General features: G+C 45.8%; 1 protein-coding gene across 5 annotated transcripts in view; it reads right to left on the bottom strand.

The window, feature by feature from the left end:
• MORN1 (MORN repeat containing 1) overlaps positions 1-12,353 on the bottom strand; it is a 2,351,913-nt gene that overhangs the window by 781,823 nt on the left and 1,557,737 nt on the right. For all 5 annotated transcript variants that reach the window (XM_069610184.1, XM_069610185.1, XM_069610187.1 and 2 more), the window contains one exon: positions 6,026-6,111. In XM_069610184.1, the coding sequence (XP_069466285.1) occupies positions 6,026-6,111 (86 nt within the window). The remainder of the gene's footprint in view (positions 1-6,025; positions 6,112-12,353) is intronic.

Raw genomic sequence — 12,353 nt, forward strand, 5'->3', positions numbered from 1 at the left:
CTCTGTCATACTACGAGTCTGGCCCAGGAGTGGAGGATGTGCCCCCAGAATCATGCTGGAGGGTAAACCCTCCAACTCTCTGCTGAGAAATTGGCAAAACTCGGTGGAATTACCGTAGCAGAATTACTGCTGCTGTAATTCCACCAGAAAAACCCCATAAAGGCCTATGGACTCATATAAAATGTGGATTTACACCGTCACTGAAACTTGTAATCCGCCAGTAATTCCGCCAGACCAAGTGGCGGCAACAGTAATTCAGTTGAGCGGTATTCTGGCAGATTTACAGCCGGAATACCGCCCAACTCGTAATGAGGCCCCAACTCTTTTCATTCCAATGATTTCTTATAGATGGAGAAACCAACAAAGAGGAAAGCCTTTGTCTGGACAGTTGAAACAGGCTGATTACTTTGCAAAATATCCGTCTTGAGCAGAAATATATTCCTGGCATCTTGGGGGTACATGTGGAGTTTCCTAACTGTACAGATATCTGTCGAGGGGGCAACCTAAGGTCCCTTCAAGGTATAGAAGAAGGTTTGATTGCATTAGCTCCATTCAGGCAAAACATAAGTCAAGTGATATAGAGTTCTCTCTTATCAGGCAAGCTCTTTGCAAAGCATCATATAGAATGACTGAGAAATAGTGGAAGATCACAACTTTGGAATAATATTTACAATGTTTGTATTTTGTTTTGTTTGAAAGTAGCAACTCAAGTGGTGGACTGAATGGAGCATAGATTTCCATCTCAGTGATGGTGTGGATTAGGCAGAGTACAATGTTCCCACTTAAGAAGTGGGGAGAGTAGAACAGAGCTGGACCTACTTTTCCATCCTCAGGTGCAGCAGGAAATACCAACTCTACATTTGGGTGTGCGTGATGAATCAAAGAGGTCCAGTGCCAGTGATGGAACAGGTTGATGGAGCATGGAGTGCTATGCAGTGATATTGTGGATCAGAGGGAGCATGGAGTTTCCAGTTGCAGTGACTAAGAGGATTAGATTCAGCAGGAGAGTGCCCACTCCAGTGATGGATTTATTCAATAGAGTAGACAATTACAGATCTATGGCCAGGATGGGTTGTAATAAACAAGGTGGTCTACCCACAATGATGAGCTGGTTCAGTTGGAGCAGGGATCAGATGCAGTTGGGTGTCCCAGCTTCAGTGATGTGGTGGATCAATAAAGCAGGGAGTTCCCGCTCCGGAGATGTGGTGGAAAAGATGGAGCAGAGGGATCAAGTTTCAGCAATGTGGTGGATCAAATTCCACTGATGGAACGGACTGGTAAGGAAAGAAATTCCAGCTCCACTACTGTGTTGAACCAGAGGTAGCAATTAGTGCTGTGGGGAATCAACAGGACAGGGAATTCCAGCTCAGGGGACAGGGCGGATTAATGGAGCAGGGCATTCCAGCTCAATAATCTTCTGGATTGATGGAGCAGGGAGTTCCAGTCCCATTACTGAGTTTCTAATTTCAGGTTTAACACTAGCTATTCCATTTTGAAATCTCTGTTAAGCAGAGTAGTCTTTGGAAAGTTGATCTATAATGTGTTCCCCACAGCCTCAGAGAGAACACGCTGGCTCCTCTGAAAGAAAAGATCCATGGGTTTAGAACGTTGTCATTTAGCCAACAGGGAAGACGCAACACCCTTCTGTGATGGTGTTGGGGTAGGCTTCTACAGTGCATCAGCCCATTCCCTTCTCTACTACCCACCGCAGTGAGATAGACTTAAAAGCAATCAGAATAAGTATTAATATAACAGCAATCAGAGACCACAACCTCGCAGGATGTTTAAACCTTGAACTCTGAGGAAGAATTGAGAAGGATAAGCAAGAAACTAAAATCCATGCTAGTCTTCCTGACTCACGTCAGCCCTACATGAAGATATTGCAGTAAGCTGGTAAAATAGATCAGTGAACAGTTAAGTGCTAACTGTTGAGATCTGTGTATGATCTGCAGGTTACAGGTTTGGATAATGGCAAGGTCAACTCAGCTTTTGCTCCTTGCAAGGTTGATAAAAATGAGTACCACATTCAGCTGGGTAATAATAATTTTACAAATAAAACGTTGCCTGTGAAGTGCTTTGCAGAACTACGTTATACATCACTGATTATTTCTGACTGCGAGAGGCGAGAGAACATGGAACAGCTCATGCTGAGGGTAAACGATGTGCTGATGCAATGGTATTTTCGTTTGTCAAACGAAGGGTCTGGTGCCAAATGAAGATCAGGCCCTGGGATGAATCCAAAGGCCAATATCCTGTACTCCTATGAGCTCAGACACTCTTAGCAATTTCAGTAAATGGAGACAGAAATACCTTTGAAGAAATGTCCTCTAAGACTTAATATTCCTTAGGAAAAAATTGGTAAATTGGTGGGCGGCCCATACAAGTCAATAGATTCGGACAGAGGTCTAAATTCATTGGATGCCGGTAGCACTATGGAGAAATACAAAGAGTTCTTTGGCGGCCGGGACTGAACAAGGAGGAATCAGAGATCCCTTTTGCAAAGGAATTTCACCACATCATGATTAAAGTATTTGAACAATGTATTGACAGCCAACTCAACCTCAGGGGATACAAACACCTGGAAGTGCCCCATCCCACTACCAGAGTGCCTAGAAATCGATCTTAAGTGTCGCAAGGCAAGGAAAGACGACAGGTGAATAGAGTGAAGACCAGCAAATTTATGTGCCCTTCAACACAGCAAGATCGCCAGCTTTCATCACACTCTGAGTCAAGCCTGGTTCCAGATTCAATGTTACCAATTTTTAATCTTTGGAAAATAAAATAAGCAGTGGCCTACTGAACTAGAGTTACCGCCCCTGTCTGCCCCCTGATAGTGGGATTTGTCACTGTATTAAGTTCTCAACCATCACTTTAGGGCAGCTCCATGTACAATCTGCTTTTCTATTTCAAGTGCACACGTTGCAGCATGGCTTTTGTAAACAGTAAGTACCTGCTACAGAGCAATACAATATGTGCAAAAAATTAAACATTCCTACTCCACAGTTAAACCCAGAGCTTCAGCTGACATTTTGTGAGTGAAAGACATAAAATCCAGACCTAAAAGTTTTGAACGTCAGTCCACTTTTGTTCAAGTCAATATACTTTCATGCTTAAAATGAAATGACGTACGTGAGAAAAAACTACATTCACTAGCTAGGAAGAATGCTCTTGCCTTCTGTGTTTCCAAGCCTCAGAAAAAAACAAAGCTTGAGTAGCAAATGGATTTATAAAAGTCGGAATCAGGCCACAGGGAGTAGATGTAGGGACTATGTGAGACGTTCCTAGCAAATAAAATACCATGCTATGTTTCAGACGAATTCTGAGGATACAAAACCGCATTGCAATTTATGGAAGTTTAACCCCCAATTTCTTAGTTTTGGTAAGTGTTTTGTCCAAAAAGGGGTTCACTGAATCAATGTTTGTGCCATAAACCAAACTTAAAATCCTTCCACTTATTTGACCTTTTACCCCCATAATGAGACATCAAATGTTATGAATGGGAGTTTCATTTCACTGAGGTACTGATCCATTTCAAAATTGGCACCGATTACGGTTTTATCCTCCACCCTGCACCAGGGCATTGACTCAGAATCAGCTTTCCACCTAATGGTTTTCTTGATTTCAAACCACGTAGGGTTCTTACAATTTGTGATCAGCTCTGATCAATACCAGGTTTGGGCAACGTTTCCTAATTCTTTAAAACAAAGACAACCTCTCCCCAACTCCCATTACTGGTGTTTCCCAAAGTTCTGTAAAGACATTTTTGATGTTCGGATTTAAATGTACAGTTCGATACCTTTTAGATATACCCCACAAATGAACGCCTCACCAAAGTGGATAGTGTTCTAAACATATCTAGCGTTAAAGCCAAACAAGTACAAAAGTAGTGTATAAATGTAATGAGGGTACAGCTGACGGAAACATTTAATTCAGATTTTACTAACATTTAGTGCAGTAAAAACACGTTTTCCTCCATGAAACAGGCATCTAGAAGTTCAATTTACTAGCACATGCCCCTGGGTGGGACACTCCCCCTCCATCCATGGGCTACATGTAAAGGGGTGATCAGAACGGCCTAAATGAAACCAGAAGAGGGACCTTGACCAACCATTTCCTCCCCTAATTAATGTTTCAAAAAATGTCTGCATTCCGACGCAAACTCAATCTCTATCTGCAAAGTAGAAGATAATTTAGAAAAGACAAATGTCCAGAAATCTGATAGCCTGTTACTCAAAAAAAGAAAAATGTGTACCTGGTCAGCAGACATGCCATTACATCAAGGATATCAAAATTACTGATTACGGTGTCATAGTCTAAGAGGGATGTAGTAATAGCAGAACAACAATGTATGATGGTGAAGAAAATGTCTTTTGAGGATGCAAACCCTTGAGCAGACTGTATGTTTCAAAATCCCATTCACTCTCCTCTTCAAACAGAGCCCCTCCCCATTTTCCGAACACTAGGCCACATTATAGCTCACCATATTACAGATTTAGCCAGAAGGCTACTGCTTTTTAACTAGTCCTCCCACCTACAGATTTTAGAAACAGATCCTACTACTTTTGTCTTTATAGCAAGATAACTCAAACGTGGGTACATTTCTACTCCAAAGTCTGCTTTGAAAGATCATTGGATTGTGTGTTCAAAATATTGAGTTGTATGCAGATGAAAGAGTTGATAAGGATACATCTTTTTAACCCGAATGATATATTTGTGAGCCCTCGGCTACATGTTGTGCATCTTGAAAAGTGTGAAAGAACATCTAAGTCATACTGGAGAGCTAACAACCTGTTTGGCCCCAGGACTGCAACGGTAAAGCTGTCTAAAACATATTGGGAAAGATAGTGTGACAGGGAAGCAAGGGAAATAAGGAAGCAACAACACATTGGGAAGTTACTGAACCACAGACTGAGGCAAAAGGGAATTTATGTATCAGTACTATACAAAATGCTTAGCGTCAGGTGGGACAGAGACGAAAATGTGCAGCGACGTATGGGTTGCCATTTTCAGGTGCAGTGATGACAAATGGTTTACCTCTGCCCAGAAACTGTCCTGCAGAAGTGTGAGGAATAGAAGCATACTATGGTCAAAGGTCATGTGAAGTCATCTTTCGGCTTACTGATTAATTGATATTTTATAAGCTTGAATAATTCAACCTCTTCTGTGGCCCTCTGCCTTTGATGTCTTATATATGAAACCTGTTTACATCGACAATCAAAATGATATTGCTAAACACTCATAGCACGAAAACTGCTGGATGGATTTGCACCATATAAGAAACTATTTGGTCACAAAAAGTAGCAGATGTGCCTTTTGGTGGCTTGGGATAAATCATCCAGTAGTTATTTGGGTAATATTCGATGGAGAAGGGTGTGCCCCTGGCTGTCCAAAAACAATTATATATCTCTGATGGAGCTTTGCAGCACAGAGACTTTTCTGAAATGAAAAGGCACCCTTTTTCTATATTAGTCCTCTTTGGAATCGGAAAAATGTATAGCCACAAATGTGTGGATATTTTAAATTACCTTGGTTTAAGACATTGCAATTGCTGAAAGATAATGTTTTTTTTTTTTTTTTTTTAAATGTTAGGTGTATTTGACATGACTCCTTTAATCTGATGCTTTTACAGTAAATAATCGCTCTGCTGGCTTTAGACGAGATTTCTTCCATAAATGAACTGTTTTAATAACAAAGTACACTCAATGCCTGCGTGAAGGTAGATTTAATCCAAATGTTAATCTATATAAATAAAAGAACGTTCAGTTTGCAGACAGTCACCAAGACTACACCCACGCACACGTATGGCTTCAAACCGAGAAGGGGTAGCGGGAAGACTTTTGCACTGGCAAAGTGAAAGACGGCTCAGCACGAGGAGCGCGCCGAGGGCAGTGTGGGGGGAAAACAGGCCTACTGCTCAAAATAGAAACACCTGCCTGCTAGAAGCCTCTTGCTGCAGGGAAGCGAGGAGTGTGTTAAGTGGAAAGCAGCTCCAGCTGAGCAACATGAAATTCTGATTCACACCTACCTGCTGTCTCCAATCTTTTCCTGTGAGACTGTCAACCTCTCAGCTTTTTCAGCTGATATCCCGCCACTTGGCTTTTTGGCGGCTTTCTACAGCAAAGGGAAAAGGAAAAAAATACACGTAAATAGGAATTGAATATATACACTTGTTTGACTATAAGAATTCGCAATGCAGCGGTTTATCATTTTGAGTCAATTTTACTTCTATTTGCACTGATTATTTTAATTTCCTATTTCAAAGAGCTGGTTAGCAGAATGCACCATCTATGATATGGTGTGGACTAGGCAATTATTTTGAATTTTCTATTAACCGAGACATGATAGCATGTACACATCATAGCAAGATGGAGAACAGACTGTCATTGTGTTTATAGTATTGATAGATTAACTACAAGGTAATATATATAATTTTTTTTTTCTTCCGAAAACATACTCTTAAATCCTTCTTTGGGTGCGCTTATTCAACCTTCTCGCCTGTTTTGCTTTTTTATATTCAAAGTTTTCATTATATTTTACAAACAGTAGTACAACAGGCAAAATATTGCTATGTAAACAGCCATGACAACCACCTCAAGCTACTGCTATGATGACATCCCTTTCCCGCCCACGCCATTGTCAGGATCCTCTCTGCTCGTTCCTGCCGGTCTACATCAGAACAGGAAAAAGGGGCCAGGAACCACACAGGTCCACCTTCTAGGTGCCTCCTCTCTGTCTACCCCTCACTGAAAGCTCTATTCTTCAACGAGGTCTTTGCCCAAGTAACATAGAAAACCTTCCCTTCTGGAAAACCTTTTCACTTCATCTATTTTTGGGATAGCCCAATCCAGTAATGATGCTGATCAAAGGTCCTGTGTAATGGGTGCTAATATATTATTTTCACCATGGGGGCAAAAAGTGCAAATCCCCTTTCTCCCCACCAGTATTTTATTGCCTACTTTTTAAATTTGGGAGTAAAATTATTTTTTAGGGAGTCAAATGTAAGTCCCATTCGGAACGGGAGTATTTTATAAGCGTGTAAAATAGAAATGTTTTGTAATAAATATTTCTTTGCACCAAATTATTCATGCACATTAAAAAAATACATTTGTACAAGTGTACTACTGGTCCAAACATACCCATGGAGCTGTGTGGATGCAAACTGGGGACATCATCCTTTGTGTCGGTTTTCCATTTTTGTTGGGAGTATTTCTACTCCCTATTTTTATTTTTGGGGAATATTTGCCTATTTTTAGGGAGTAAAAGTATCTGATACACCCCTTATCTGTAGTGCTGCCCCCCACCATGTGAATATGAGCAAGCAGCCAAGCTCACCCACATACCAGGAGGAAACAGTGTATTTTAGAGCACATTTTACAGAAGCAATTCGAAAAGACTCAAAGAATGTATAGGTCAATCTCAACATATAATATCTCAGCAACAGTCACCTAACCTGTTGCGCAAACTTGCACATTTCTGCCATGGGGACTGGCACTCAATTTTAAAGAATTCAACATTGCAGATGCTTACCAGTTACTGCTCACAGTCACTGCATTAGCAACAGTGCAGTTCATGTGTCTGACTTAAAAGCCAATCACGTTTTATCTCATGCAGCGTTGACAATGTGTGGAGTCTTGTTTGGGAAATACAGTCGCGGCTGAAAAGTGTGGTTCCTGACGCAGTTGCTGCAGCAGTAAGAGGGAAGTTGCCCCCTTTGTCCCCCTGTACTCGCCGCCTATGGGCACAGCTTGGGATTTCAAAAGTCTCAGTATAATCTTTGTCGCCTCCACCACTGCCCTGAACAGCCAGCTTCAGTCAGAATAGTGCCTTCACCTAATACTAGTGTTTTACATTTATATGTTAACTCCTGGACTAATACTGGACTTATTGATTCTATTACTTTCCTCCAAAGGTTACCAACTTTGTTGCATTCCCACAGCATTTGCTCCAAACTGCCGCTTCTGTGCCACAGCCCCATCAGTATGATGTTTCACTTATCTCTTTAAATATCCTTTTGAAGAGGGGTGGGGGCACTCTTGCACAGTGCACAAGATGGTCGCACTTTACTAGAGCTCCGTCTTGGCGGTGTATCCTACAGGAAAACCTGTGCTGACATCTAACGTAAGCCTTCACTAGTATAGAGCTCCTGCCAGTTCACAAGCTGGTCTCTCTGGCAGTGGCGCGGCAGTGTTTGAGCTGCCTTGAAGCAGCAATTGTCTGCAGCCTTCGGACGCATGGGGCAGTGTGGCATGTGACGGTGGCGGGCCTGTGACCTTGGAATTGTGAGTCGGCCTGCTCTAGTGGCCCTCACTAAGCATCGTGAACAAGAAGCCCATGGAAGCATGGTGTAGAAGCTTGCAGGAGTTACACGCTGATAGATTCAGTTCACGAAAAAGAGCTCTCGCCAAGTCCAGAGTGCGGTGGACGGCTGCATCGCCAGTACCCTCTGCTACACAGAGGGGGAATACCCTGCTGTTCTCAGGAGAGGTGTATACAGAGGGAGCGGTGGTCCCCCTAGAGTAGCGGTATTCAAATATTTTCACACAGAGCCCTCCACTGACTAAAAATATTGTTTCTGGGCTCCCCAACTAAGGGGCTGGCCCCCTTAAGGGGCCCAAAGGATGTCCATTTTAGGCCCCAAGTGCTCCAAAAAATATAGGCATATTTTCTACTGCTTATATTTTCTATTGAAATCAGTCACTTTAATCATATTAAAAACAGTCATCTGAATCCCTTTTTAAATATGTCTCCCCCCACGACATGCCTCAGGCCCTGTAGAGGGGCCAGTCCCCCAGTTTGAAGACCACTGCCCTAGAGTGATCACTGCCTTCAGATTGGAGATGGACGGCAGTGCAGATCCCTGTGACAGAATTGACATGGAGGCATACTTAATAAGACTTTGAGTGAGCCCCTTCCTCTGGTTTAGCTTTTTATTCTTTATTGTACAGTGGCTTCCGGTGTATTTTAGTCCAGGAGCTCAGTTTATCACCATGAGTGATACATGAACATTGTCCATGCTAGGTGATTGGATGGTCTTTTTACCCCTCCCCTGATATGAGGATATTGGAGTCTTTAACCACAGCACAGCTGACCAGAGGCGTTGCTGGGGGGGGGTAAGGGGGCTATAGCCCCTGGTCTTTTGGTTGTAGCCCCGGATAGAATCTCAGAAGCTACAACCAAAAGGCTAGCTAGCCCCCAGTCCCGACAGTCCCGACATTAGCGTAGCCCCGGGTCTTTTCCAGACCTAGCAACACCCCTGCAGCTGACATTGCATGAATTCAGAAGGGTCTGCCCTTGGCAGGACTTTATGATTTATGGGGAATAACAAGAAACAAGACGAGATGGACTACTATGTCCGACAAATACCCAGACGCTCTAGCATGGCAGTGCATGAGAAATTAGAAGGGTCCAGAGACCTACCTATTCCAAATGTTGCTGTCTTAAGAGAGGATCTGAATGCTTTAAATTCCACTGGGGATATGGCAGAACAGAAAATTGATACATTATCTCAAAAGATGGAATTCTCTTTTGCTCTGCTGAAACAATTAGGGGTGTGTGGGCAAATGACAGAGGTTGAAGGTAAAATCGGGGATGTGGAGGACCACAGTCATACCGGAGAAGGATATGGCATCCCTTAAGACAGATGTAAAATAATTGCTGGGAGGGAGGCCACCAGGGGGCAGAGGCAAGATGGCTGCCTGATCCACAAGCTCCCCGATCGGCCCTGGGAGACACGCGGAGTTGTTAGCGAAAAAGGAACGTTTCCCCTTTCAATTGTGGAGATTCAGCTGGGTGAACCTTAGGGGAATCCAGAGACACCTGGCCGAGACTCGGGGCCTCGCCGGACCTCGAAATATCCACCGGGGTCCTTTGGCACCTTCCGCTCCCCCATCTGGCCTGGTAGCACACGTGAGCTGGTGAGCCCGGAGCTGTCTTACGCATGTGAGTGGGCGATCCCTGCGATTCGGCCCGCGCCCCTGCTGGGCCGCCTACACTACGGCTGGGAAGCCCAGTGGGGGAGTTGGAGCACCCCCGAGCACCACAACCACAGGACCTCCAGCTGAAGGAGTCCGCCCGTCCCGCCCTGAGAGCGCTACATCAGAGGAGGGAGCGGTCCGAGACGCTGCTCCACCGGAGGCTCGCCGGGGCCCCCATTGCCAGGGGAGGCTCCCGCGGCGTCGCCTCACCTCCTTCACCCGCATCGGTGGAGCTTTGGGCCACTAGGGCCATCGCGGGAGCATGCCTGGGCCCCCCTCCTCCTCCTTGCACCGACTGGGCCCCGGGCCACTCGGCACCAGGTGAGTGTGGCGGGTGGAGCCACAGCTGGGATTAGCCAGCTCCTGCTGCGGCTCTTCCCGTGCCGCCTCCTCCTGAGCCCGGGCCATCGCGGGAGCGCACCTGGGCTCCTCCACGGCCTACCAACACCTAACGGCCTGGGGCAACCACCCACAGAGGAGATACTGCATGAGCCAGCCCCCCCACCAGTCAAGGCCCACATAAAACATCTCAAGGAGGGCGACCCTCGCCCCACCACCCTGCCCCAGAACCTTAGGGGCACCCCCACACAACGATACGGACAGCTGGACCCAGCTGGACACCCCGGGCCTGCCAAAGTGGGAAATGTTGCATGGTATTGGATTCAGGGGTGCAACCAGGTGACTGCCAGGGGCCCCCAACATATTGCCACAGAAAGCATCAGACCACCCTTCTGGGCATCGCTGGGGGGCTGGCTTAAGAAGATTGAAGGGGCAAAACACGGAGGTAGCCATGGAGTTTGGCCCTGGGGATCATCTTAATCCCTCAAGAAGTGCAACAAACCATAAGGACTTGCTTACCACACAGCGTGTTGCGCTAACCGCAGCAGACCTTGGGGGTGAGCTCGGGATACAGGGCAGATCTACTGGGGACGCTGAATAACGACAGAGATTTCAGAGGAAAAGTGCCCTATGAGCTGGAAAGAAACCCTAGCGAAGTACCAATTTACACCTGGCGACTCAGCAATGGAGACCGGATCCCCCTCCACCCAGGCCCCTGACATGAATAACATGCAAAACAATATCCAGACAATTCTTGATGAAATTAGAGGGATGAGAACAGACATGGGAGACAAGCTGGCCGACCTCACTTCCAAAGTCTCCACCCTGGAGGACCGAATGGAGGGTGTTGAAAACAACCAGGTATCCACCAGCCTCCTGGAGATGCAACTAGAAGCCAGGTTTAAAGAAATACAGCACCGAGAGGGGGAACTCCATCTCAGTGTGGATGATGTGGAGAACCGAGAACGGAGAAACAACCTGCAGATTTTCGTCCTGGCAGAGGTGGACGGGGAGACCCAGACGAGCCTAGAGGGCAAAGTGCAGGACATTGTTAGGATTGTTCTAGGAACTGATTCTGGGGAGACGGTCCTGATTGACAGGGTTCATAGGGCTGGTGGAGGCTGTAGGGGGCGTCGCTCGGTCCTCGCGAGATTCCACTACTACAGAGATAAAGCAAGGATACTCGAGAGGGCAGGACCCTAAGAGACATACAATACAGCAATTCCAGAGTTGCGATCTACCAGGACTTGTCCGCCCTCACACTACAAATGAGAAAAAAATGTGCAGCAATTACCAGGTGGCTACAAGAGAAGGGGGTCCGATACCGATGGGGACACCAGTTCCATTTGGCATTTGAATGGCAAGGGGAGCGCCACCACCTTGTGACTGAAGATGGCATCCAAAGAGCCATAGACGAGCTACTCGAGGACCCCCGGGACCATCCGGAGATTGGAATGTGACAGACAGGGACCCCGCCCGAGCCCCACAGGGCCCTGATTTGACTCAAGGGAAGCACAAGGTGAAGGGTACCCAGAAAGTTCAGAAAACCAGACATCCGCCGGCGGGCCGAAGCAGTCCCTCGTGATCGTAATGGAAAAACCACGATGTTATCTTTTGTGTTGAAGCTGTTTATACGACCTCTGGGGGGTTATCCAGGTTGGGGGAACCTTGTGTTGCCTGTGGGTGTTGCCACTATCAGCGAGGTCTCTGTTTATCTGTTGTGACATGAAGGTTGGATCCTGCCTAGCGAGAGGCTCGGAGAGTCTCGTGATTGGGGGAGGCACTTACACCTGGCCCCCGGCTACGGGGAAACCCTCTCCGAGTCACACTAAAAGTCTATGAGCTGGGAGGCCTAAGGGGTGAGGTGAACTCTATGCTGTGGGCACAAGAAGGGGGGTAATATTGCAAGGAAATTATTGTTGGGATCCTTATCTTAACCACAATTGAAAAATCTTTTGAATAGACGTGGGGAGGAAAAAGTTCCGTATTATTAATTCTCCCAGGGCCAGGGTAGTGACCCTGGTGGTTCGTCATCTAACC

This window comes from Ambystoma mexicanum, chromosome 8, assembly GCF_040938575.1.
Source record: "Ambystoma mexicanum isolate Mex_15411 chromosome 8, UKY_AmexF1_1, whole genome shotgun sequence".
Classification (NCBI taxonomy): domain Eukaryota; kingdom Metazoa; phylum Chordata; class Amphibia; order Caudata; family Ambystomatidae; genus Ambystoma; species Ambystoma mexicanum.